This window comes from Acipenser ruthenus, unplaced genomic scaffold, assembly GCF_902713425.1.
Source record: "Acipenser ruthenus unplaced genomic scaffold, fAciRut3.2 maternal haplotype, whole genome shotgun sequence".
In the NCBI taxonomy this organism is placed as follows: Eukaryota; Metazoa; Chordata; class Actinopteri; order Acipenseriformes; family Acipenseridae; genus Acipenser; species Acipenser ruthenus.
The window spans coordinates 26,460-53,909 of NW_026708270.1; the positions used below are offsets into that span (position 1 = coordinate 26,460).

Consider the following 27,450-nt stretch of genomic DNA (forward strand, 5'->3'; position numbering starts at 1 on the left):
GATCGCATCAATATCAGGGTCTAGTGCTGTATATTATAAAGACATTTCAGAGGGCTGGATCTCATCAATTTCAGGGTCTAGTGCTATATATTATAAAGACATTTCAGAGAGCTGGATCGCATCAATATCAGGGTCTAGTGCTATATATTTTTAAGACATTTCAGAGGGCTGTATCACATCAATATCAGGGTCTAGTGCTATATATTATAAAGACATTTCAAAGGGCTGGATCGCATCAATATCAAGGTCTAGCGCTGTATATTATAAAGACATTTCAGAGGACTGGATTACATCAATATCAGGGTCTAGTGCTATATATTATAAAGACATTTTAGAGGGCTGGATCACATCAATCTCAACGTCTCCTGTGTGTGTGTTTGTTTGTGTGTGTGTCAGTGTGTGTGTGTGTGTGTTTGTTTGTGTGTGTGTTTGTGTGTGTGTGTGTGTGTGTGTGTGTGTGTTTGTGTTTGTGTGTGTGTGTGTGTGTGTGTGTGTTTGTGTGTGTGTGTTTGTGTGTGTTTGTTTTGTATCACATGAATTCGGAGCACGTAGTGAAAGTGTAATTAAGTCATTATGGAATTTACTGCACCCCAATAAAAACCAACTGTGAACTATTTCAAGAAACAAACACACACAATCTAATGGGATGGAATAACCAGCGACGCGCTTTCACTTTTAAAAAGTACCGTTGACTTATAAAGGGCAAAGTACCGTGACATTTTCAGATATACATGTTAATATATTTACTGTACTCTGTCCTTCCCTTTGACGCGGTCTGCTAACTATCTGAATGATTCTGAGGCCAAAGATCCCTCCACTGTAATCACGCAGATTATTGTATCAATCTGTGTGTGTTTAGAAGGTACTGACAGCATCTTAAAATCCATTTTACTACAATATATCAACTGTGGTGTCCTGTTTAATTGTACAGCTTAATTTCACATTCTTCAGTTAGACCAAAATAATTCAAGACTGAAAAGGTGAAATTGTTTTGTTTTTTTTTCACAGTAGATTTGATACCAGGTCACCCCCCTCTCCGGTTTCACTGTGAGTTTCATTATTAATATAATTTAACATAACTAGTGATTCTTATCTGGTTCATTATCTTCCCTATGCTTTACTACACTGTGCTGTGCTTTTACCACAAGCTCCTGATATTGATGCGATCCAGCCCTCTGAAATGTCTTTATAATATACAACGCTAGACCCTGATATTGATGCGATCCAGCCCTCTGAAATGTCTTTATAATATATAGCACTAGACCCTGATATTGATGCGATCCAGCCCTCTGAAATGTCTTTATAATATATAGCACTAGACCCTGATATTGATGCGATCCAGCCCTCTGAAATGTCTTTATAATATATAGCACTAGACCCTGATATTGATGCGATACAGCACTCTGAAATGTCTTTATAATATATAGCACTAGACCCTGATATTGATGCGATCCAGCCCTCTGAAATGTCTTTATAATATACAGCACTAGACCCTGATATTGATGCGATCCAGCCCTCTGAAATGTCTTTATAATATATAGCACTAGACCCTGATATTGATGCGATCCAGCCCTCTGAAATGTCTTTATAATATATAGCACTACACCCTGATATTGATGCGATCCAGCCCTCTGAAATGTATTTATAATATATAGCACTAGACCCTGATATTGATGAGATCCAGCCCTCTGAAATGTCTTTATAATATATAGTAACCAACGGAGACACCAAAAGCAGTAATCTGTGAGAAGGGTCAGTGCTATGGAATCTCAGTAGCATAATTGGGGTTCAAAATAGTTCATTAGCCACGTGTTGTATTCCAGTCTGTTGTTGGCTGTGTTGTAACAAATGCAGAGCTGTCAGTGACAGCAGCACAGTCCGGGTGGACTTTAATACCACCAGCAGCCACCGAGTCAGTGATATTACAAGGAGGCAGCGCTATAAATACACACAGCTCCCAGCAGCAAAGCCACACACTCAATCACTACTCACAGAGACGAGCTGACTCTCAAGGTAAGACATCGCATTGCTGCAAGAGATTTATCAGTGAGGCTCTGGCTTCACACACACGCTGCTCAAAGGATAGACACTTGCTAATATCGTGGAAATGTTTGACTTGTTGGTTTGTTTTTCTCCGCGAGCTGTTATAGTTAAATCTGTGATTTTTATAGATTTGGGACAGTATGTTTCTGATTCTTGAACAGTCACAGGCTCGCTGCTCTGTGTTCACTTCTCTTTACACACAGCTCAAGAAGGGCTTCAGTGTGAAACGCAGGAATAGATTTGGAATTCTATTTTGGAATATATTGACATATTAAATAGTGTTTCTTGCACATAACCTATAATATATTGTGATATATTGTGATACCATTTTTAATATATATATATATATATATATATATATATATATATATATATATATATATATATATATATATATATATATATATGTTTTTGAATATACTGCAGTGTTTTTTGGAAGGATGTAAGGTTATTATATCTACAGTAAATTATTATGTCTGCAGTGTTCATATTATCATGTGTGTGATTGCAGTGTGTCTGCAGTGTTCAGATTATCATGTGTGTGATTGCAGTGTGTCTGCAGTGCTTGTCTGTGTGTAGTTCTCTCCTCAGTGTTACACAGTGTACAGTAATCTGTGCTGCTTCCTGTGTCTCTACAGAGATCGAGATCCAGTCATGAAGTTCCTTGTGGTTCTCGCTATCGCCGTGTTCACTGGTACGTACAGCAACCAGCGCGCTTTCTTTATCTCTTTCTTTCTTTCTTTCTTTCTTTCTTTCTTTCTTTCTCCCAGTCCTCTCCCTCCTTCACTCTTCTCTCATTCCCTCTCCATCCATCTTCTTTTCTCTCTTTTCCTCCCTCTACATCCCCACTCTCCCCTCCTTCACTAACTCCTCTCTCTCAATCCCCCTCTCTCTCCCTCCTTCACTAACCCCTCTCTCTCATTCCCCCTCTCTCTCCCTCCTTCACTAACCCCTCTCTCTCGTTCCCCCCTCTCCCCCTCCTTCACTAACCCCTCTCTCTCGTTCCCCCTCTCTCTCCAGGCTGTCACGCTAACATCCTGTGGCAGGATGAGCCAAAGACTGAGTTGGAGGTGGTGAGAGATGCATTCTGGGAATATGTTGCCAAGGCGACCCAGACCGCTGAGGAAACTCTGGAGAAGGTGAAGCAGTCCCAGCTGGGCCAGGAGCTCAAGTAAGTCCCGGAGAGAAACCCAGACCGGTCCACACAGTACCACACCGGACCAGACGGGTCCACACAGAGCCATACCGCACCAGTCCACACAACACAGTACCAGACCGGACCAGGCCACACAACAGTTTGATCCAGTCCTGGTTTCACTAGGAGTTTAATAAGACACACCTGAGCTTGTTACCTCTACACACACTGGGGCTGATCAAGCTTGCTTTGATCAGAGTGCTTTAAACAAGTTTAAATTGAACTCAAAAAGCATCTTTCCCATCTCACACTCAATACCATCAGAGTAGCTAAACATCTCCTCTCTCTCTCTCCCATCTCACACTCAATACCATCAGAGTAGCTAAACATCTCCTCTCTCTCTCTCCCATCTCACACTCAATACCATCAGAGTAGCTAAACATCTCATCTCTCTCTCCCATCTCTCACTCAATACCATCAGAGTAGCTAAACATCTCCTCTCTCTCTCCCATCTCTCACTCAATACCATCAGAGTAGCTAAACATCTCCTCTCTCTCTCCCATCTCACACTCAATACCATCAGAGTAGCTAAACATCTCCTCTCTCTCTCCCATCTCTCACTCAATACCATCAGAGTAGCTAAACATCTCCTCTCTCTCTCCCATCTCACACTCAATACCATCAGAGTATCTAAACATCTCCTCTCTCTCTCCCATCTCTCACTCAATACCATCAGAGTAGCTAAACATCTCCTCTCTCTCTCCCATCTCTCACTCAATACCATCAGAGTAGCTAAACATCTCCTCTCTCTCCTTCTTTTAGTCCCTCGCTTTGCTCTCCTCTCTCTCATATCTCTGTCTCGACATCACCAGTAGTTGCTAAACCTCTCCTCTCCCCTTCCTCCCCCCTCCCCCTCCCCTGTGCAGCACCAGAATCTCGGAGAGTGCCAGCACCGCCACCCAGTACGCGGTGGAGCTGCGCGGTAAGATGACCCCCATGGCCCAGGAGGTCCTGGACAAGATGAGCCGGGACGCCGAGGTCCTGCGGAAGCAGCTCCTGAGCGACCTGCAGGCCCTGAACAGCCAGCTGACTCCGTACGCGGACGAGCTCAACAGCAAGATCCAGAAGAACATCGACGAGCTGCGCCAGGCCCTGGACCAGAACTCGGAGACCCTGCGCCAGAGCCTGGCCGTCAGCACCGAGGAGCTGAGGGAGAAGCTGCAGGGGAACGTGGAGGAGCTCCGTGCCCAGCTCAGCCCCTACGCCGTCGAGCTCCAAGACAAGATCACCCAGCGTCTGGAGGAGTTCCAGCAGAAGATGGGCCCCCTGACCCAGACCCTGCAGGAGAGGATGAGCCAGGCTGCCCAGGAGGTGCGGGTGAACCTCACCCCCTACGCTGAGGACCTCCAGCAGAAGCTGAACCCCTACGCAGAGGATCTGCAGGCTCAGCTCTCCTCTCTGTGGGATTCCTTCCGCCAGAACTTCAACTAAACCACCCCTCTAAGGAGAGAAGAAATGGTACGCTCCAGCATTAGCATTCTCCTGCTCTGCTCTACTGCAATGGAGCGGAACGCTCGTCGTGGGGCGTACCATTTCTCTCACAGGGGCTTTGTAATTTGATTAAACTTTAAATGCCCTAGATTCGAAACCTAACCTGTATACTATATAGAAAAAGAGTGTATCTATCTTTCCTACCTGTTGTAATTGAAGCACAGCACCCTGCCCTCTCCCTTTATTTAGGGTCAAGCGTGGCATCTTCCTGGGCAGCGTGTGGCATGTCGTGTGTGCTGTGTGATGCTCAGGGCTGTAGTTCACAGATGCCATCAGTATTGTTCTGTTCTCAGCTCTGTACAGCACACGGTGTGTTTGTAACACAATGCAATGACGTGCTGTCTATGGCATGCTTATAAACAAACAGGGAGACTTCTCTCTCTCTTCCACTCTTCTGGTGTGAAATTCAAACGTTCATTTTAGCAGCGACAAGTGCCTTCTCAATGTGTTTTTATTTAAGAGATTTCCTGATGGCTTTTACGAACGCGCTGTAAATGAATCCTCTAACTTATAATAAAATAACAATTCTAAATGCACATTTTCTGACTTTAACTGTTTATTTTTAAGTTATCCCATGACCCCTAACCCTAACCCTGACTCTTTCCTGATACAATTGTGTGCTTGCATATATCCTGCAGAAAGATTTCCCCATGAAGCCCATCGTGACGATGCACACTGACATGAAGTGATTAACTCGTGTGTAAATACACTGTCACTGCACACACTGCATGGGAAGGGCTGATGCATTCGGGGTTCTAGAACACATTCGGGGTTCTAGGTGTTGCCTTTCCTCTGCATTCTGCTGCCGATTCCTAATGATCGAATGATATTTGTGACGCAATCACAGACAGGGGAGGCGTGGGATATGATGTAAGGAGAGCGTTACGATTCATCGATTCACAGTTCATTGTTACAGCCCGACTCTACCGAAAAAAACACGTTTTATTAAAACAAACCGTCTAAAAACACGAATGCAAGTATTATTATTATTATTATTATTATTATTATTATTATTATTATATAGAAGCTCTGAGCTACACTATAATGATAGGAGACATTATCTTTTTGAAAGGGAGGGAAAGAAAGAAAGAAAGAAAGAAAGAAAGAAAGAAAGAAAAAGAAAAAAAAGGATAAATAAATAAATAATGATAAATGGAGAGAAAAGGCAGAGAAGGAATGAAATAACTCTCACTTTTCCAACGCTAATATCAGACACGAGATGAACACGTGGCGTGGGTTCTGCCCTGGCCGCGCCTCCAGTTCCTCTCAGCAGTGCTGAAGTCCAGCCCTCGTGATCGGGGGAAAGGTCTTGGGTTCGACTCATTACAGGCGACTGCTGTTCATATTAACCAATCACTCGCCGGATTCCGCACGTCGACAGAACTGGACACGTTGAACGAGTCTGTGATCTTAAAACAACGACAAGGGCAGAAACAGCTTTACTGAGCAATGCGCTGAGTCTAAAACACGCACAAGCCACACCCACACGCCATATCTATCTATCTATCTATCTATCTATCTATCTATCTATCTATCTATCTATCTATCTATCTATCTATCTATCTATCTATTTATCTATCTATCTGCCTGTCTATCTATCTATCTATCTATCTATCTATCTATCTATATATATATATATATATATATATATATATATATATATATATATATATATATATATATATATATCTATATATATGAAGGACTGAAATAATTTCAAATTTCTGTTGTTGTTTTGACGGACTCTGACTTCCTTTCAGAACGAGTATAGTCAGGAAATCAATGCCAAACGCAACGAGGAACTAGTTCAGGTTCTGGACGGGGGGTTATTTAATCGGGTCGATCAAACCATTCAGAACAGGGTTAGATCGATGGCATCGAATCGCTTTGGGTTTCCACCCCCTTGCGTGCTGTGTATCCCTTTAACGCTGGATTTGCAGTGTTGTAATAGTACTGACATACAGACGGCCGGTGACCTTCCTCTTCGCTGACTCATCGGCAGTCACACAGAGGCAGTGACCGACAGTAGCATCCACACCTCCGGACTCGTTTTGCAAGATGGCATGTCTCGCCTAACTGTGACAAAGGCCGTTTCTTTTCTGGGAAGTGAAAGTCTTCGTTTAAAGCCTCGATGCAGACTGATTTCTTCCCCCGCGGCCTGGCTGGGGTCGACAGCAGTTTTCACTCGGTCAGTGACCGGTGAGCTGTGTCAGCTGTTTTTAGTGAAATTAGATTTTTTTAAATCCCCTCTGTGGTTTACCGCGGTTTGCAGTGGGAGTCTCGTTCTACTGTCCAACATAAACTCCATGAAAACTGTTTATTTTATTTTAATTTATTTTATTTAACTGTCTCATGTTGTCCTTTAAGTTATACAGCCTTCTCTTCCTCAACTGACAGGGACTGGAAATGCCGTGACAATAAGCGGTAACTGACCACATCAAAGTGTATTGAAACACAGTGAAAGCATAGCAAAGCACAGAGAAGCATTGTAAAGCACAGAGAGGTCTGGTAAAGCACAGGGAAGCATTGTAAAGCACAGAGAGGTCTGGTAAAGCATAGGGAAGCATTGTAAAGCACAGAGAGGTCTGGTAAAGCATAGGGAAGCATTGTAAAACACAGAGAGGTCTGGTAAAGCATAGGGAAGCATTGTAAAGCACAGAGAGGTCTGGTAAAGCATAGGGAAGCATTGTAAAGCACAGAGAGGTCTGGTAAAGCATAGGGAAGCATTGTAAAGCACAGAGAGGTCTGGTAAAGCACAGGGAAGCATTGTAAAGCACAGAGAGGTCTGGTAAAGCATAGGGAAGCATTGTAAAGCACAGAGAGGTCTGGTAAAGCATAGGGAAGCATTGTAAAGCACAGAGAGGTCTGGTAAAGCATAGGGAAGCATTGTAAAGCACAGAGAGGTCTGGTAAAGCATAGGGAAGCATTGTAAAGCACAGATAGGTCTGGTAAAGCATAGGGAAGCATTGTAAAGCACAGAGAGGTCTGGTAAAGCATAGGGAAGCATTGTAAAGCACAGAGAGGTCTGGTAAAGCATAGGGAAGCATTGTAAAGCACGATAAAGCATTTTGAAAAACAAACTAAAGTAACCCTTTGTTTTGCATCATGTGCGCAGTCTTGTGTTTTTTTCGTACCAGCCACGCTTTGCAATCTCCACAGCTGTCCCAAACTAAACACAGAAACCAAATCATCGCCCGCAGCGCCGGGTCGAGCCAAACACGCCCGTACATGAGAGCAGGTGTGCCTTATAAAACAGATTACAAACACGCCCGTACATGAGAGCAGGTGTGCCTTATAAAACAGATTGCACCACAGAACACAACAACAACAGCGTCTGTTTACTGCTCAGTACGCAAAGCAGCAGACTCCGCATCTGCCGATAAGATCACAGACCGTCTTATCGCTCGCCTGCGGGTACAGGGATTTGGAAAGAGGAATTTATTTTATAAACAGACTTTGAAAATAAATACTGTTGCGTGTGTGTCTTAACATTCCAATGTGTGCGTGCGTGGCTGCGTAGCCTGCCCGACTCTAACCAGCAGTCTGTTCTGAAAAAGCATTGCCAAGTTAGCTGGGGAATAGATGTAACGCATTAATATTATTATTATTATTATTATTATTATATATTTCTTAGCAGACGCCCTTATCCAGGGCGACTTACAATTGTTACAAGATATCACATTATACATATTATACATTTTTTCACATTATACAGCTATCACATTATTTTTTTTATATATATAATTACCCATTTATACAGTTGGGTTTTTACTGGAGCAATCTAGGTAAAGTACCTTGCTCAAGGGTACAGCAGCAGTGTCCCCCCACCGGGGATTGAACCCACGACCCTCCGGTCAAGAGTCCAGAGCCCTGACCACTACTCCACACTGCTGCCCCTTATTATTACGTAATAATAATAATAATAATAATAATAATAATAATAATAATAATAATAATAATAATAATAATAATAATAATAATAATAATAATAATAATAATAATAATAATAATTAAAAGTAAAATTAGAAACTGGAGTCTAGGTTTACCCCCTATGTGTGTGTTTGAGATGACTGTACCGCTTGCTCCTCGGAGGAGTATCACTTCACCGCCTCAGCTTGCCCTGGACTTTTCAATACAAACGCGTGGAGTTTCTGCTCATTAATATTCAGCTGGGTCGCATTGTATTTCCATGTTCTGCGTAATCGAATCACTAACTCGCGTGGTTGCAGTTTGCCCAGGAGTTCTTAGAACTTGGAAGACGTCACAGTTGCACAGTTATAATCTTATGTAAGGCATATTGGACATTGCCCCTTATCTATTGCGCGCCCGCCAGAAACTTAACCCATTGCTTGTAAACAAACACGCGTTGCATCGATTATCCTGCGAGTCGACTGTCTCAGGGTAGCGGCTGTAGAGAACATAAGAACATAAGAAAGTTTACAAACGAGAGGAGGCCATTCAGCCCATCCTGCTCGTTTGGTTGTTAGTAGCTTATTGATCCCAGAATCTCATCAAGCAGCTTCTTGAAGGATCCCAGGGTGTCAGCTACAACAACATTACTGGGGAGTTGGTTCCAGACCCTCACAATTCTCTGTGTAAAAATGTGCCTCCTATTTTCTGTTCCGAATGCCCCTTTATCTAATCTCCATTTGTGACCCCTGGTCCTTGTTTCTTTTTTCAGGTCAAAGAGAATGTTTGACGAGACAACTTGCAGGACTCGATCATCTCAAGCGGTCACAGCTAATCAGCATGTTTGCTTACATCGGTATACAATTTGATGTATTTTTGCATAAGTTCTGTTCTTTTGGGGGGTGGAATAAGTCCTCGCGCTAGGGTTCAGCTCCTGCAAACTAACCCGAGCGCGTTCTCTACAGCTCTGCAGGAACTTCGCTCCTCGCTGGACACAGTGGCGCTGACTGCGCCGCGGGTTCTGTGCTGGAGTGAGCAGAGTGCGATAAACGTGTCGATAACACGGGGCACATGACGCACAAAGAGCGCTCTCTGCAGCGCTATAAAAGAGAGCAGCGGGGCAGCGATCCGCTACACAGCAGCACGAACACCGAGCAGAGCAGGTGAGAGACACCCGAGACAAGGGAGAGAGTTTAAGACGAATTCATTTAGATTTTCATTCATATATATATATATATATATATATATATATATATATATATATATATATATATATATTCTGTAAAATCTGTTTAAGAATTGAATGAAACCCGATGATACTGATTTTAAAAGAGAATGCATTTGTAACTGTTTTCTTTTAGAGCATATTGATTTCATTTTTTTTGACAGTTTTTTCGTTTCTTTCCGCAGTTAATTCGTCGTTTTCCTGTGTGTATTTGCTGGCTCAGTTCAACGTGCAGCAATCATGAAGGTCCTCGCGCTCGTTTTGGCTCTTGCCGTCATCTCCGGTAAGTTACTTATATATTTACTAAATGAAGTTCTTAACTAAAGTTCGGGAGGACACCAATCTCCGCGTCACCAAATTGAATCATTCAATTTACACATGAGATAATTAAGATTGTTAGCACTATAAATACCCTCTTCACTTACCTCTCAGTTGTGTTTTGATTTCATCTTAACCCACCATCTCCTCAGCTCCACCTTTTCTTAAAAACATGTTCTGTGTTTTGTCAATGGGGGTTTCCGCCTCGTCCAGTCGGCCAGGCAGCGAGCCCTCAAACCAAGTTAGGTTTGATGCCAAATGAATGTGTGTATACAGCATACTCTAAAACCGCACGCTCCGCATTCTCCACAATTATTATTATTATTATTATTATTATTATTTATTTCTTAGCAGACGCCCTTATCCAGGGCGACTTACAATTGTTACAAGATATCACATTATACATTATTTCACATTATACAGATATCACATTATTTTTACATACAATTCCCCATTTATACAGTTGGGTTTTTACTGGAGCAATCTAGGTAAAGTACCTTGCTCAAGGGTACAGCAGCAGTGTCCCCCACTGGGGATTGAACCCACGCCCCTCCGGTCAAGAGTCCAGAGCCCTAACCACTACTCCACACTGCTGCCCTATATCATTGAATTGATATATATATATATATATATATATATATATATATATTATGTGTGTTTATTGTAATTTTGAGAGTACACAGGTTATGTGAGCCGGAATTTTGTGATGGTCTGTCAATATTATTTTAATATAGACATAGAAATTATATATATATGTTCTTAGATGATTGTACATATAATTACTATCTCATGATAAATGTGTGGATTTCTCATCGACAGGGACTCACGCCCGCGCCGTTCCCAAAAGCGAACTGCAGGGAAAGTGGGAGGAGAGCGTGGACAAGTTCTGGGAATACGTGAATAAGGTGGCAACCACGGCCGACGATTTCGTGGATCAAATCAAGGGATCCCAAGTCAGCAAGGAACTCGAGTAAGTGCCAATTCAAAGCAGGACTAACGAGGCCTGATGGGCATCTTTATATATAAACATAAAGAAACAAACAGGTCACAGAAACGCAGCCTTGGGGAGTCTTATCAGAAGCCCCCCCCCATTGTTTAGTTTGGTGCGCCTGGTAGATCAGGGTCTAAACAGCAAACATGAATGATAGAGAGAGAACACACACACACACACACACACACACACACACACACACACACACACACACACTGACACACACACACACACACACACACACACACACACGCACACACTGACACACACACACTGACACACACACACACACACTGACACTCACACACTGACACACACACACACTGACACACACACACGCACACACACACACACACTGACATACAAACTGACGCACACACTGACACATACACACACACACACACTGACACACACACACACTGACTGACACACACACACTGACACTCACACACTGACTGACACACACACACACACACTGACACACACACACACTGACACACACACACACACACACACACACACCGATATTAAAGAAACTGCAGTAGGTTTAGTGAAGGTCGATTACAGTAGGCTACATTTCTGTTTCCTTGGTTTTGTAGGAGGTCTGCAATTATTCTTAGTGGTCAGAGGATTTTTTCGTTATTTTTTTTTTTTTCAAAATTGCAATTAGGATTATAGCATGCAAAGATGTTCACATGAAGTCCATAGTAACCATGCACACTAACATTGTAATGATGAGTAAACACACCTGTATTTACTCAGTAACTCTGATCAAACACACAGTAGTTAGTTATAGAGATACTAATGCAAAGTGTTACCCAAAAAGAGCCCCATTGCAATGAACCCGTCTCAAAAGCCATCCACCGGACGGCCCGGGGCTAAAGCACGTCTTTAAACTAAAGTTCACCCCCTCTCCCCCCCCCAGCGGGCTCATCACAGACACCATGGGTGAGCTCAACATCTACGCTGACGACCTCCAAAACAAGCTGGCCCCCTTCACCCAGGACGCTGCCGCCAAGTTCGGCCGCGACGTGGGAGCGCTGAGGGGCAAGCTCCAGGGGGACATGGACGAGGTGAAGGGGAAGATGGCGCAGTACGCGGAGGAGCTGAGGCTCATGGTGGGTCAGAACGCGGAGGAGGTGCGCTCCCGGATCAGCATGTACACACGCAAGCTGAAGAAGAGGCTCAACAAGGACACCGAGGAGCTGCACAGGTGAGGGGCCGGTGCCCAGCCTACCGAGGAGCTGTGTGTGCGTGTGTGCGTGTGTGTGTGTGTGTGTGTGTGTGCGTGTGACCCTGAGCAAGTCACTTCACCTCCTTGTGCTCCGTCCTTCGGACGAGACTTAGAAACGAGCTCCTATTGGAAGTGACTCTGCAGCAGCAGCAGCAGCAGTTGTTGATGATGCAGAGTTCACCCCCCCTAGTCTCTGTAAGTCTCTTTGCATAAAAGCTTCTGCTGAACGACTCACTGATGATGATTTCTTCTTCTGGTTTTTGCATTGCCCTCTTCTGCGTTCGTTCTAGTAGGTCTTCTATTTTATTATTATTATTTATTTCTTAGCAGACGCCCTTATCCAGGGCGACTTACAATTATTACAAAATATCACATTATTTTAACATACAATTACCCATTTATACAGTTGGGTGTTTTTACTGGAACAATCTAGGTAAAGTACCTTGCTCAAGGGTACAGCAGCAGTGTCCCCCCACCTGGGATTGAACCCACGACCCTCCGGTCAAGAGTCCAGAGCCCTAACCACTACTCCACGCTGCTGTCCTAGTTCATTGTTCTTCTGTAATATTACTGGCTGGGGTTTTATTATTACGATAGCCCTGGTGATCTCTATTGCTGTGACAGCCCTGGTGATCTCTATTGCTGTGACAGCCCTGGTGATCTCTATTGCTGTGCTAGCCCTGGTGATCTCTATTGCTGTGACAGCCCTGGTGATCTCTATTGCTGTGACAGCCCTGGTGATCTCTATTGCTGTGACAGCCCTGGTGATCTCTATTGCTGTGCTAGCCCTGGTGATCTCTATTGCTGTGACAGCCCTGGTGATCTCTATTGCTGTGACAGCCCTGGTGATCTCTATTGCTGTGACAGCCCTGGCGCTCCCCTTCCTCTCCCTTGCAGGAAGCTGAGCACCTACACGGAGGAGCTCCGCTCCAAGACCAGCCAGAACCTGGAGGCGGTGCGCGAGAAGTTGGAACCCTACACCGGAAACATCCGCGAGAGCACCCAGCAGAAACTGGGCTCCCTTCAGCAGATCTTCCTGGACTCGGCCGGGAGCCTCCAGGAGCACTTCAACAGCAAGGCAGAGGAGTTCAAGAAGCAGATGGACCAGACCACCCAGGAGATCCACAGCACCCTCCAGGGGAAGGCGGAGGAACTGCGCAGCTGGTTCGAGCCCTACACCCAGAGCCTGAGGGATCAGTTCAACGCCATGATCGAGAAGATCAAGCAGAACGGCCAGGTCTAGAACCTGGGAACCCGCTCTAGATGACCTTACAGGTTTTCAGTATTGGGCTCAATGTAGCTTCAGTTACAAAACAAAGTCCATGTTTTTTTTCCACCACTGTTGTCCTTTCCATCACATTAGCATGGTGCAATACCCTCTCTACTGTCTCTCCCATCATCAGCTTTTCTGTACACAACCCAGTATTCAAATACACCGTCAGTATTTACTCCAAGTCACTCCTTTTAAAACTTAATAATGTGCCCCCTTCGGACTGACCCTCCTAGGTCAGGCTGTGTGTTGTGTGGAGATGCTGCATTCTAACACAGCCCCTGTCTGTCTGTCTGTCTGTCTGCCTGTCCGTCCCGCAGTGCACAATATGGTGCCCACACTTTGTACTGTTTTCATGAAGCCAGAATGATTTTTTTCAGCATTCTTCGATATCTTGTGCTGTTAAGTAAAAGTTTTTGCTCCTTTTTGCTAAATCTACTGAACTACGTGTGAGAAATAAAAACCAAACCAAATAAAAGGTGACTCATTACTGGTGACTGCCTGTTCGTGTGTGTCTGTTTGATTCACTTTAAATACACACAATTCATTATACTGCTGTCATATTTTTTACACACATCTAGTCCGAGTTAGTGCTGCCAATGCATAATAGCTTCTCAGTAAAATAAATAAATAAATAAAAATATATTGTTCATTTTAAATGTATTCAAGTTGTTTACATTACTATATATATATATATGTTTTTGATATCATGCATTTATTATATCATGCATTTATAGACTAGAGGAGAGTTTTTTTTTTAATCAAGTCCCAGAGTTTTCGTTTATCATTAACTCCAATTATTTCAATGCATACCCTCTATCTCGCCAGTAGAGGTCAGTAGTGTCTTTAACACAGTAGACGTTTAAATATACAAACCTTGTATAAAAGTTTCGCACAGCAAAGTTTAATAAAGCATAGGGAAGCATTGTAAAGCACAGAGAGGTCTGGCAAAGCATAGGGAAGCATTGTAAAGCACAGAGAGGTATGGTAAAGCATAGGGAAGCATTGTAAAGCACAGAGAGGGCTGGTAAAGCATAGGGAAGCATTGTAAAGCACAGAGAGGTGTGGTAAAGCATAGGGAAGCATTGTAAAGCACAGAGAGGTCTGGCAAAGCATAGGGAAGCATTGTAAAGCACAGAGAGGTCTGGTAAAGCATAGGGAAGCATTGTAAAGCACAGAGAGGTCTGGTAAAGCATAGGGAAGCATTGTAAAGCACAGAGAGGTCTGGTAAAGCATAGGGGAGCATTGTAAAGCACAGAGAGGTCTGGTAAAGCATAGGGGAGCATTGTAAAGCACAGAGAGGTCTGGTAAAGCATAGGGAAGCATTGTAAAGCACAGAGAGGTCTGGTAAACTATAGGTAAGAACACTACACGTGTGTCGTGGTATTTATAAGAGCTGTAGAGTCAAACCCGGAGAACTGAGCAACGTTACTTTCTATATGACGTATTATTAAACATGTCCTGCAATGCTTGGAGCAGTCAATTGCAATATTATACCCGAGTGTTTTATTTTTTGTGTTTTTATTGACTAATTAGTAACGGTACCTCTTTCCACCGACAGCCCTTACATTACACAATAAAACCTCTTTCAGACACAAAACACATGACACATTGTGCAAAGTCAGAAAGCAAGACCTATTTCGAATGAATGAGCATCGAAAAGGTCTCACAGATCACGGGAGGCGCGTTACAGCTCGCTCTGCCCGCTAGTGCCCTGCAAAAACGCGTCCAAACAGCAGGAAAAGACGCTTCACAACCACAAGAACTAAAAGAACGCGCAGTCGCAGTCCGCTCCTTTTGTTCGTGTCTTGCTGTCTGGGGTGGGGGTGGTTGGGGGTGCGGGTGGGGTTTTGGTTGGGGGGGGGGGGTCAATTGGAATGGAATGACCGCCAGAAACCTTTCTGAGTCAACGCAGCCTCGAGACACCGAGTTTTGCACCCGTCTCGACTCGCCCTGGTGTAAACCCGCTTCGCCTCTCAAGAGTGTCTGAAATGTTTGTCTCGCTCGGTTTCCCACGCAGCACGCAGTTAAAAAAAACAAAAGGTTTAAAAAAAAATAAAGAAAGAATAAAAGAGAATAATTCAGTTTGATTTCGGGATTTAGCTTCAGAAAAGTTGACCACAGTGCAAAACGATCTTGCAAATGCTCTGTGGTAAACGAATGGGCTGTTCTTCTGTTTAGTATAAAGAGTATTGATTTTTTTGTTATTGTATTTTCCTACGCCTACATTAGGCCCTTGGACCGCGCAGGTCTTGTACCGTTGCCCCGTGTTCGTGACCTGCGCTCACAGCTCGCCCGCCTCTCGGACTGAATGACCTACACGTGTTCTGTAAAAGACAGGGCGAGTCACCGTCATTGAACTCGTTAACCTCGAGGCTGAATCTCTGCACAGCTGGAACACTTGGCAGAAAGACAGACATTCCTTCCGCTGTCTGAACCACCAACACATCTTCAGCCCAAATGCAGAATGACCGAGAATAACCTCTACTCTTAAAACGATCCGTTTAAACAGATAGGAAAAAGTCTCTTAATGTTTCACGATTTAATAAAACACAGAGAGGTCTGGTAAAGCATAGGGAAGCATTGTAAAGCACAGAGAGCTATGGTAAAGCATAGGGAAGCATTGTAAAGCACAGAGAGCTATGGTAAAGCATAGGGAAGCATTGTAAAGCACAGAGAGCTATGGTAAAGCATAGGGAAGCATTGTAAAGCACAGAGAGGTCTGGTAAAGCATAGGGAAGCATTGTAAAGCACAGAGAGGTCTGGTAAATCATAGGGAAGCACTGTAAAGCACAGAGAGGTCTGGTAAAGCATAGGGAAGCACTGTAAAGCACAGAGAGGTCTGGTAAATCATAGGGAAACACTGTAAAGCACAGAGAGGTCTGGTAAATCATAGGGAAGCACTGTAAAGCACAGAGAGGTCTGGTAAAGCACAGGGAAGCATTGTAAAGCACAGAGAGGTCTGGTAAAGCATAGGGAAGCATTGTAAAGCACAGAGAGGTCTGGTAAATCATAGGGAAGCATTGTAAAGCACAGAGAGGTCTGGTAAAGCACAGGGAAGCATTGTAAAGCACAGAGAGGTCTGGTAAAGCATAGGGAAGCATTGTAAAGCACAGAGAGGTCTGGTAAAGCATAGGGAAGCATTGTAAAGTACAGAGAGGTGTGGTAAAGCATAGGGAAGCATTGTAAAGCACAGAGAGGTCTGGTAAAGCATAGGGAAGCATTATAAAGCACAGAGAGGTCTGGTAAAGCATAGGGAAGCATTGTAAAGCACAGAGAGGTCTGGTAAAGCATAGGGAAGCATTGTAAAGCACTGAGAGGTCTGGTAAAGCATAGGGAAGCATTATAAAGCACAGAGAGGTCTGGTAAAGCATAGGGAAGCATTGTAAAGCACAGAGAGGTCTGGTAAAGCATAGGGAAGCATTGTAAAGCACAGAGAGGTATGGTAAAGCATAGGGAAGCATTGTAAAGCACAGAGAGGTCTGGTAAAGCATAGGGAAGCATTGTAAAGCACAGAGAGGTCTGGTAAAGCATAGGGAAGCATTGTAAAGCACAGAGAGGTCTGGTAAAGCATAGGGAAGCATTGCAAAGCACAGAGAGGTCTGGTAAAGCATAGGGAAGCATTGTAAAGCACAGAGAGGTGTGGTAAAGCATAGGGAAGCATTGTAAAGCACAGAGAGGTCTGGTAAAGCATAGGGAAGCATTGTAAAGCACAGAGAGGTGTGGTAAAGCATATTAAAAGCATGGTACATGCGTGGCAAATGGAAAAGGGAAAACTGCTAATGTCTGCTCATCATTTTAATTCTTATTCCGTGCATCGGTTCTTGTAAACAAATAATTTACAGAACAGAAAATCCACTGCCTGGGGAAAGAAAATGGAAACACGCAGTCGAGGCGTGTGTTTTAAAATAAACTGCAAAGCAAGCGAAAATAATTAGTACCTAAAAAACAAAAAAAGCTACAAAATGTGCCCTAACAAGTCCGAGGTATTAAGACAACACGGAGACCTTGTGTGCGTTGAGCGAAAAAAACAAAACACGAGGTTAAGTCCGGTCATCGCTCCCACACACAGTTCCACAGAGCGCGTTTGTGTTGCAATAGACACGACCGACAAATATATCGGTAGAAAGATACTGATTTGGAGATAAAAATATATAAGCTGGTTTAAAACCGTTGACCCAGAAAGGATTGTTATTTTAAATTTGGTTTTTTTTTGTAACCTTCGGATGAGACGAAAAACAAACGAGGTCCTATTGGAAGTGACTCTGCAGCAGCAGCAGCAGCAGTTGTTGATGAAGCAGAGTTCACCCCCTAATCTGTAAATCGCTTTGGATAAAAGCGTCTGATAAATTATTATTATTATTATTATTATTATTATTATTTTTTTTTTTTATTATTATTATTATTATTATTATTATTATAAAAACTGTTTTTAACATGAATTCAAGCCATATCAAGAATTCCAATGGAATTAATATAAAGCTCCAAAGGGATTCTAACGATGTCGACTACACAGATATAAACCAACCGAACAGCCAACAAGGCCTGCTGTGTGATACACACAAGGCTGAAATAAAGCGCTGAGGGATGCGTCGCGATGAACCGCGTGGACTCTGTGCGCGTATTGCGTCGTTATCGTTTGAATGGAATTACAAACGCTGTTTCTAACACTGTGTGTACAATGGATAGGATTCAGGACTCCTTGTAACCCTTTGGCTAAAGGTTGAGATTGCGCTTATCAACGCGGGGGCGGGGGCGGGGGCCAGGGGGGGGGGGGTGTCATGCTTATTTTCTTGTAAAACAAATATATTACACCGTCTAAAAATCTGGAAGATTGGAGCTGTTTTAATCATATAGGCGAGAGGTTCTGAAGATAGCGCTTCACGCTGGACAGAGTTCAGAATGCTCGACACGTCATGGTGATGTCATCATAGCGGGTGTATGGACCGTGTTTTCAAAACCTTTCCCCCGTTTCCCCCCAACTACTGTAAAACAAAACAAATACAAGACTGGAGTAAAAGTTTTGAGAATATGGAACATACAAGAGAAATACAGACATTAGGAAGTCGTACAGACCACTGTTTCTATTTTAATGGCTCCATTTCACTTTAATTAATGAATTGATTAATTAATGAATTGATTTATTTATTTATGTATTGTCTTGCTTATTATATATATTTTTTGTATTTAAAAATTCCTAGACAAGATAGACAACTCGTCCCCTGATTTATCAAGAACGAGAATTTCAATTTAGATAGCGTCTTATTATCATGTATCTCGAAGCGTTATATATATATATATATATATATAGTATTGTATTAGGACACCTTTCTAAACGACTCATCTGAAGCTCATATGGCCTTCCTAAATAAATAAATTCTTATATAATTGTCAATAATTTCAGATTCATGGGACCATGAATATCGATAGTATAGTGTTTTAAAAAACACACACATCGTATTTTGTCACACTTGTACTTGCTAGAACCAAAGTCATTGTATTTATCTTGCTCTTAATTGTATTATTACTTGTACTGTGATTCTTGAAATGTGTTTTTGTTTACGACTGTAAGTCGCCCTGGATAAGGGCGTCTGCTAAGAAATACATAATAATAATAATAATAATAATAATAATAATAATAATAATAATAATAATAATAATAATAACACAACGCCAGCAATAATCAATTACAAAACATGACATCCTATAACCCTATCAATGAATAAGCGTGTCACAATGAACGAATGAACACGCCACAGTAATTCACAGTGTGATTTGATTCTGTGAGTCTGGTTGTATTGTAGGGGTACAGATTTCTTTATTTGATCAGGAAGGATCAGGCGGGGTTATTGCTGCAGATTTTGCAGAATCTACGTCACCGACTTCCAAATCAGCGTGTGACGTCACCCCAAGCACTGTATAAAGAGCTCGCAGGTACGTCCAGTTTGCATCTCAACTCTCGACATCACATCCAAAGCGAGGCTGAAGCGAGGTAAGCGTGAGGCATCCTAACTGTGACTGCGTGTAGAATTAGCGATGTATCCAGTTTATAATGCATTTTCCTTTAAAGCTTTTGCAGGGCGACTTCTCCAACTTAAAGATATTGACAAAAGGGTATATGTATGTATGTATGCATGTATGTATGTATGCATGTATGTATGTATAATATATTCTGTGCGGTTTATCCGGGACTCTCTTGTAAACGAGTCTTGTAAACGAAAATGTTACCATAACAAAGCAAACGTCTTTACCCCTGAAAAATAATAATAATAATAATAATAATAATAATAATAAAACATGCAATTTTACAGAAAGTTACTAATGAAAAAAGTCTCTTAATTGCTGTGCTGCAAATTCTATGTGATGCAAAACATTTGTCCATAGCTGTATAGTAACTCGTCTCTCTCTCTCTCTCTCTCTCTCTCTCTCTCTCTCTCTCTCTCTCTCTCTCTCTCTCTCTCTCTCTCTCTCTCTCTCTCTCTCTCCAGTGAAGTGACTATCACATCAATAGAAAATGAAGCTGTCCGTCGCAGTCGCTCTAGTTGTGTTGGCTCTTGCCGTGCTGGTCGGTAAGTAATTGCTTATGAACGATTTAATTTTACAACAAAAAATATAACATTTTCAAACAGAGATGAAATGCAATTACTAACCATACTGAGCTGCTAATAAACGAAAATTGCTTTAAAACTGTCGACTACAGCAGTTTGCTTTGCATACTGACTCCTAGTGCACAGCAATGTGATCCATTCACGGTTTTACTACCAGCTTGATCAGCCCCCAGTGTGTCTAGCTAACAAGCTCAGGTGTGTCTTATTATGAAACTCCTAGTAAAACCCGGAATGGATCACACTGCTATGCAATGGGAGTCTCATTCCCAGCCCTGGTCTCTGTGTGTGTCTCTCTCTACAGAAAGTGCCCCCCAGGATGCCACCCTGACCGAGCGTTTCAATAATTTCCAGACCAAGGTGGAGACTCTGACTCAGGACCTGACTGAGAAGACCAAGGCAGCCGTGGAAGAATTGCACAACAGCGAGTTCAGCGTGAACACCAGGTACTGCCCCTGCTCCTGCAAACCCAGCCAGTGTGTTCATGAAACCACAAGAGACCAGCGTTCAGGCTCTAGTGCCTTCATCAGGGTTATTATTGAAACTAGAAGAGACCGAGTCAAGCAGACCAGCGTTTGGGCTCTAGTGCCTTCATCAGGGTTATTATTGAAACTAGAAGAGACCGAGTCAAGCAGACCAGCGTTTGGGCTCTAGTGCCTTCATCAGTGTGATTGAAACTAGAAGAGACCGAGTCAAGCAGACCAGCATTTGGGCTCTAGTGCCTTCATCAGGGTTATTATTGAAACTAGAAGAGACAGAGTCAAGCAGACCAGCGTTTGGGCTCTAGTGCCTTCATCAGTGTGATTGAAACTAGAAGAGACCGAGTCAAGCAGACCAGCATTTGGGCTCTAGTGCCTTCATCAGGGTTATTATTGAAACTAGAAGAGACAGAGTCAAGCAGACCAGCGTTTGGGCTCTAGTGCCTTCATCAGTGTTATTATTGAAACTAGAAGAGCTCTAATGCTTTTAGTAGTAAGAGATAAAACTTGTTATAAGTTGGCCTATAATTCATTTATAGAACTATAGAACATGCAAGGTGTATGAATATGGCTTTCTGGTTTTATTAATATATGTGTGTTTGTTTTTCTAGGAACTGGTTCAAAGATACCTTTGAGACCCTGAAGAAGCAGATGGATGAAGCTTTCGCTAACATTAAGCCCCAGTAAAGAACCTGTTTTCTCCTCCCAGTCTGGCCCCTCTGAAGCAGATGAATTGATCATTCCTCTACACTGCTTCCCTTTTCTGTCAACACGTCTCATTCATTGCTTTGTTCTGTTTTAAGTTTGTTTTTAACGCAGAAATAAACTCCTGTCTTCTACTTGAAAATAATACTATTAATAAAAGACGTTTGTTTTCAACGCTGTTTGGTTGCTTTGTTTTTCTCAAGAGTCGCATGGTTTGTTCTATGGAGTTCAGAGAAGCTGCCCGGCCATGACTCTGAAAAACAAACATGATCTGCATTATAAAAAACAGTCATAGACAGGGAACATAACATGGTGTAATACTGCACACACAGTGACTGAAGGGGGAATATGACTTCATGCACAAATCTGTATCAGTTATATCAGTGCCATCTAGTAGGCAAATACTCTGTATGGTCCATTATATTATTAATTAGTTATTCAGCAAACGCTTTTATCCAAAGTGGCTTACAGAGACTAGGGGAGTGAACTCTGCATCATCAACAACTGCTGCTGCTGCTGCTGCTGCTGCAGAGTCACTTCCAATAGGAGCTCGTTTGTTTGACGTCTCATCCGAAGGATGGAGCACAAGGAGGTGAAGTGACTTGCTCAGGGTCACACACAGTGAGTCAATGGCTGAGCTGGGATTTGATCCTCCTGGTAGCTTTTCTTTCTCTGGGTTTAAAGATCAGATTTAGGAGAATGGCTTTGAATTGCATACAAACACACACAACTGGGACATTATCATTTCTCTTCACTCTGAATTTCTTTTTTGTTTGACCTCCAGGTGGCGCTATGCACACACACACAGATGCTGGCTGATTGCAGCAGGTTTCTGACGGATTGTGTTTCAAAGGTCAGGGTTCCTAGAAAAATGCTAGAATTTTTTTTTTTTTACAAACCTGATAATGAACAAACAAAAAACCCAGATGAAATCACTAAGGGTACCACGGGCCCTTTTCTAGATGTTTTAAGAAATATTTTTCAAGGGCAGTGGTTTTTATTTTTTATTTTTTATAAACATTGTCACAGGTTAACAGTTCTTAGAGAAACGAGATTTCAAACTGTCTCTAAATCTGCTTAGTTGTAAAAGGAGTTTGTTGACTTCACAAACAACCGCCACAGCCTTTGCAATACAAAGTTCAGTCACCTCGCAAACCTGCACAAATACCAGGCTGCTTAGATAACAGGCTCAAAGAGCACACTCGCTTATTTTATCTAATCATTATTTTTTTTCTCCCCCAAAAAAGTAAAGTTTGCATAAATATAAATACTTTAAAAACCATTAAAAATACAATCTAAAAACGTTTCATAGAATCACAAATAAATCCAATGAAAAACGTGTTGTGATCAAAACCTCTGTTTACTTACAATAATCAGTCTCTTTATAGGATCAAAATAAAGGTCTACAGACATAATCTGATTAAGTAACATTAAACCTATGGAATTTATTTTTTAAATATCGTAATACGCATTTTAACGCATCCTTACGTGTATTGCGTATGATATAATCGTCAATCCCAACATGAGAAATGAAGTTATTTATCAGTCTACTCAGAATAGTATTTTATTATTATTAATTAGAGAGTAATATGCTTCATCAACAACTGTTGCTGGTGCTGCAGAGTCACTTCCAATAGGACCTCGTTTGTTTTACGACTCATCCGAAGGACGGAACATAGCGAGTTAATGGCTAAGCTGGGATTTGAACCGGGGACCCGCTTGTCTTAATCCTTTTTCTTTAATCACTGGGCCATCAAGCCCCCTTCATATCTAAACATGCAGTAATGTGAACAAACAGCGCTCTCGTGTTCTTATCAGAACATTCCCCCGCATCGCATAAACAGCCGCACAGTTCAGACTCCTCTGGGACTTCACAATCTGGAGCAATAAATCAAATAACCCGCTTACCCCCAACATAACATGCCTGTGTTTGAATCGTTGTAATTAATAGACATGGAGAAGTTACAATATTGCGAATTCTTAGTAAAAACGAAGCGTTGAAAACTATAAAACCTCCTGTTTATTTTTCCAAGCACATTATACAATAATAACAGTGAAAGCATTGTAAAGCACAGAGAGGTATGGTAAAGCATAGGGAAGCATTGTAAAGCACAGAGAGGTCTGGTAAAGCATAGGGAAGCATTGTAAAGCACAGAGAGGTGTGGTAAAGCATAGGGAAGCATTGTAAAGCACAGAGAGGTCTGGTAAAGCATAGGGAAGCATTGTAAAGCACAGAGAGGTCTGGTAAAGCATAGGGAAGCATTGTAAAGCACAGAGAGGTCTGGTAAAGCATAGGCAAGCATTGTAAAGCACAGAGAGGTATGGTAAAGCATAGGGAAGCATTGTAAAGCACAGAGAGGTCTGGTAAAGCATAGGGAAGCATTGTAAAGCACAGAGAGGTCTGGTAAAGCATAGGGAAGCATTGTAAAGCACAGGGAGGTCTGGTAAAGCATAGGGAAGCATTGTAAAGCACAGAGAGGTCTGGTAAAGCATAGGGAAGCATTGTAAAGCACAGAGAGGTATGGTAAAGCATAGGGAAGCATTGTAAAGCAGAGAGAGGTCTGGTAAAGCATAGGGAAGCATTGTAAAGCACAGAGAGGTCTGGTAAAGCATAGGGAAGCATTGTAAAGCACAGAGAGGTCTGGTAGAGCATAGGGAAGCATTGTAAAGCACAGAGAGGACTGGTAAAGTATAGGGAAGCATTGTAAAGCACAGAGAGGTCTGGTAAAGCATAGGAAAGCATTGTAACGCACAGAGAGGTCTGGTAAAGCATAGGGAAGCATTGTAAAGCACAGAGAGGTCTGGTAAAGCATAGGGAAGCATTGTAAAGCACCGAGAGTAATGGTAAAGCACAGGTTAGCTAGTAGTGGCTGTTTGGGGTGTTTTAGAGTCACAATCTAACTGTGCTTCGCGATTCATCCCCCCATTTCCAACTCAATCTCGCCAATATATTTTGGGGGAATTGATTTTCAAAAATTGAAAAAAGGGAATCGACCGCAACCCTGGAAACGACAGTCTAAAAAAATTCTAATAAATACAGGAATGTGAAAGTATTGTCTAAACAGATATAAAAACCAAAAAGACAACATATCTGTATTCTTCCAAAAAATAAAACCCGCAAACACAGAGGAGATGATTTGCTAAGCGCTGGCTCGAAGCTGCGGAAGGTCACGGCGGAGTCTGACATGATCGACCCGCGCAGATCAACATCCGATCCCGACCCCTTCAAATACAATCTCGAAGCGTCGAGGGTGTAAAACAGCGCTCACTCTACCGTGGAGCCGAGAGGTAGGAAACGCTAGTGAAACATACCTGTCATTGTAAAATGAGAACAACTTCTGTCATGTTATCTTACACCTAATATATCCTAATCGATTCATTCTGCACTGCTGGGGAAGCGCTATGCAATTATATTAATAATGCCATGTTGTTAGTTTAATGTTGTTTACCATTTATAATTGTGCTTTTATACTCTGTAAAAAAATAATAAAATACTTTTTTTTTTTACAGGGAATACATAAAAATAAATAAATAAGGGCAATATTTTCAAAATTCAAATGTATGCAGTCTTAAACAGTACAGGTAATATCGTTTCAAGGTTTTTCACCATTTCAAACGCACTGAGAAAGCGAGAACAGACCATTCCTATTGAGTGGATCCTGAAGCGAGATTTACCAGGTGAAAGTGAACTCGTGATTCTCTGGCATTGCATTCTGGTATTGTGTGTAATAATGTGTGTAAAAACGTGCTGTCTTATTTTTGTAGCATTATTATTTTTTTCATGACACGCTGGATAGGATGGGGTGTACCCTCCACTTTGAGGTGTGATTGATTACCTTTGAGTCCGCCTGGGATTCGTAATTTAATAGGAACTTGGTGCGAGATGTCATTGTTGCCGATTAGATTCTCTTGTTTCTTATAAAACTCAGAAGACTAAAAGTACTTTACCTAGATTGCTCCAGTAAAAACCCAACTGTATAAATGGATAATTGTATGTAAAAATAATGTGATATCTTGTAACAATTGTAAGTCGCCCTGGATAAGGGCGTCTGCTAATAAATAAATAATAATAATAATAATTTTCTCAGAATCCTGTCTCATCCTAGCAGGTAAAGTGTAGCTATGAACATGCGACAGTGCCCCCTAGCGGTTATTTTATGTGTCTGAATGAAATAACTCTTCATGTTTTGCAGGACTCGTCACGCTTGGAGAATGGGGTGCAGAACACTCGTTGTAACGATCGTCCTCGTCTGCGCGCTGCGAGGTAGCCTCTTTTAAATCGCTTGAACCCGTTCCGGGATGATTCATACTCGAGTGGTCAAGGATCGCGAGTTGCGATCCACCTCGATTGTATATTCGGCTGTGGAATTCTGCTGTGACGTCAGGGGTGAGGGGAGAGGGAGGGTTTTGGGGTCACCCAACATTCGGAAGGAACTAAATCTGAAAACCAGAATTTATTTTTGAATTGTGCATTCAAGCAAATGTTTTATATAGACCATCTTCTTACAGTTTACCTGTCTGAAGGCGCCCCGGCGGATGTACAGAGCGGCGAGGCGGAGCAGGCTGGGCTGTTGGACCAGTACAGGTGAGCGAGTAAAATGACACGACGTGGGGGGCTGGTTTGCACGCTGGTGTTTCTGCACGCCAGCATTAATTAGCCGCAAAATACCTCTCGGTCAGCGATAGGGAAACCTTGTGGCTGACGTGTTTTCTCTCTACCGCTGGCTGGTTTCACAATCCCGAGCAGCACTAGTCTGCGATTACTTTAACTAACATGAGTTAGTCCAAAGATTAGAGACTTGCTGGTTCAGCGGTTAAAGAAAGGGGCTTGCTAGGAGGATGAGGGTTCAAATCCCGGCTCCGCCACTGACTCACCGTGCGTGACCCTGAGCGAGTCACTTCACCTCCTTGTGCTCCGTCCAGATGAGGCGTAAAACAAACGAGGTTCTATTGGAAGTGACTCTACAGCAGCAGCAGTTGTTATAAGTCGCTTATAATAAAATTTCGTTTTTAATTTCGTTTTTAATGTGTTTTGTTGTGCAGGTCGTGGTTTGATAACCTGGAATTCACGGCTCCTCTTAGCGGTTTCGCGCAGGCGTACTACGAAGATCACATCAGACCTGTCACCTTGCCCCTGGTGAAATGGGTTTCGGATAAAGTCGATTATGCCTGGAGCTTCGTGTTTTAACCAAAAAAAGAGTTCTGGAATTAATGCATTAATAAAAAAATGACATTTTCTTTTTGTCTGTTGTATTTGATTTATTTTACAATGATTCCCAGTGGCTACTCAAACACAAGCCTGTAAAGGAAAGTCATTCATGTAGATTCACTCTCCCTGTGCAGCAGGTATAGGACCCCACACCCTGACACCCCCACACTGTAGATTCACTCTCCCTGTGGATTAATAACCTACAATATAATAATAATAATAATAATAATAATAATAATAATAATAATAATAATAATAATAATAATATAAACACGTATTATTAATTCGTCATTTAGCAGACGCTTTTACCCAAAGCGACTTCCAGAGGTAGGAGGGTGAACTCTGCTTCACCAACACCTGCTGCTGCTGCTGCAGAGTCACTTCCAATAGGAGCTCGTTTGTTTTACGTCTCATCCGAAGGATGTACACGTCATGTGCCACGTGTCTGTGCACGAAGATTGGCCGGTGAAGGAGGTTTTTAATTTGAATCCAAGTGAGTTGCTAACTGGTGTTGAACTTGTTTCACTGTGCGGCTCTGAATCGATCATGTTTCAGAGCCCGTTGTCGACCTTTTACCTTATTGGAAAACGTGGCAACTATAGAGCAGGCTCTGCATAGTCCATAGGAACCGGCTGACACAGTGTATAGCACCTTCATCAAATTTAGTAACCCCTCTTCCTCCTCCTCCTCCTTCTCATATAATATTTGTAGTTTGCTTGTAAGATTGTACCACAGCGTCACGTGGTTCTATGTTCCTTTTTTTTCCTTAAAAATGT

General features: G+C 42.5%; 3 protein-coding genes across 3 annotated transcripts; all 3 read left to right on the forward strand.

The window, feature by feature from the left end:
- The first annotated feature begins 1,909 nt into the window (after positions 1–1,909).
- Positions 1,910–5,265, forward strand: LOC117434091 (apolipoprotein A-I-like). The gene is made up of 4 exons (XM_059020535.1): positions 1,910–2,013; positions 2,682–2,737; positions 3,064–3,214; positions 4,105–5,265. Exons 2-4 carry the CDS (start codon positions 2,698–2,700, stop codon positions 4,667–4,669), a joined length of 756 nt encoding a protein of 251 aa, XP_058876518.1. The 5' UTR covers positions 1,910–2,013; positions 2,682–2,697; the 3' UTR covers positions 4,670–5,265.
- Positions 5,266–9,669: 4,404 nt separating this feature from the next.
- Positions 9,670–14,173, forward strand: LOC117434086 (apolipoprotein Eb-like). Its single transcript, XM_059020534.1, has 5 exons — positions 9,670–9,801; positions 10,049–10,146; positions 11,001–11,151; positions 12,098–12,385; positions 13,304–14,173. The coding sequence occupies exons 2-5, from the start codon at positions 10,104–10,106 to the stop codon at positions 13,647–13,649; spliced, it is 828 nt and encodes a 275-aa protein (XP_058876517.1). The 5' UTR covers positions 9,670–9,801; positions 10,049–10,103; the 3' UTR covers positions 13,650–14,173.
- Positions 14,174–19,544: 5,371 nt separating this feature from the next.
- On the forward strand, positions 19,545–21,639 carry LOC131730504 (apolipoprotein C-I-like). Its single transcript, XM_059020544.1, has 4 exons — positions 19,545–19,668; positions 20,165–20,245; positions 20,586–20,727; positions 21,372–21,639. Exons 2-4 carry the CDS (start codon positions 20,191–20,193, stop codon positions 21,445–21,447), a joined length of 273 nt encoding a protein of 90 aa, XP_058876527.1. The 5' UTR covers positions 19,545–19,668; positions 20,165–20,190; the 3' UTR covers positions 21,448–21,639.
- Positions 21,640–27,450: the final 5,811 nt, after the last annotated feature.

Coding starts and splice junctions, on each gene's coding strand:
- LOC117434091 (XM_059020535.1), top strand. CDS start 2,698: ATGAAGTTCCTTGTGGTTCTCGCTATCGCCGTGTTCACTG. Junction 2,738..3,063: donor CGCTATCGCCGTGTTCACTG/GTACGTACAGCA, acceptor CTCTCTCTCCAG/GCTGTCACGCTAACATCCTG. Junction 3,215..4,104: donor CAGCTGGGCCAGGAGCTCAA/GTAAGTCCCGGA, acceptor TCCCCTGTGCAG/CACCAGAATCTCGGAGAGTG.
- LOC117434086 (XM_059020534.1), top strand. CDS start 10,104: ATGAAGGTCCTCGCGCTCGTTTTGGCTCTTGCCGTCATCTCCG. Junction 10,147..11,000: donor GGCTCTTGCCGTCATCTCCG/GTAAGTTACTTA, acceptor TCTCATCGACAG/GGACTCACGCCCGCGCCGTT. Junction 12,386..13,303: donor GACACCGAGGAGCTGCACAG/GTGAGGGGCCGG, acceptor TCTCCCTTGCAG/GAAGCTGAGCACCTACACGG.
- LOC131730504 (XM_059020544.1), top strand. CDS start 20,191: ATGAAGCTGTCCGTCGCAGTCGCTCTAGTTGTGTTGGCTCTTGCCGTG. Junction 20,246..20,585: donor GGCTCTTGCCGTGCTGGTCG/GTAAGTAATTGC, acceptor CTCTCTCTACAG/AAAGTGCCCCCCAGGATGCC. Junction 20,728..21,371: donor GAGTTCAGCGTGAACACCAG/GTACTGCCCCTG, acceptor TTGTTTTTCTAG/GAACTGGTTCAAAGATACCT.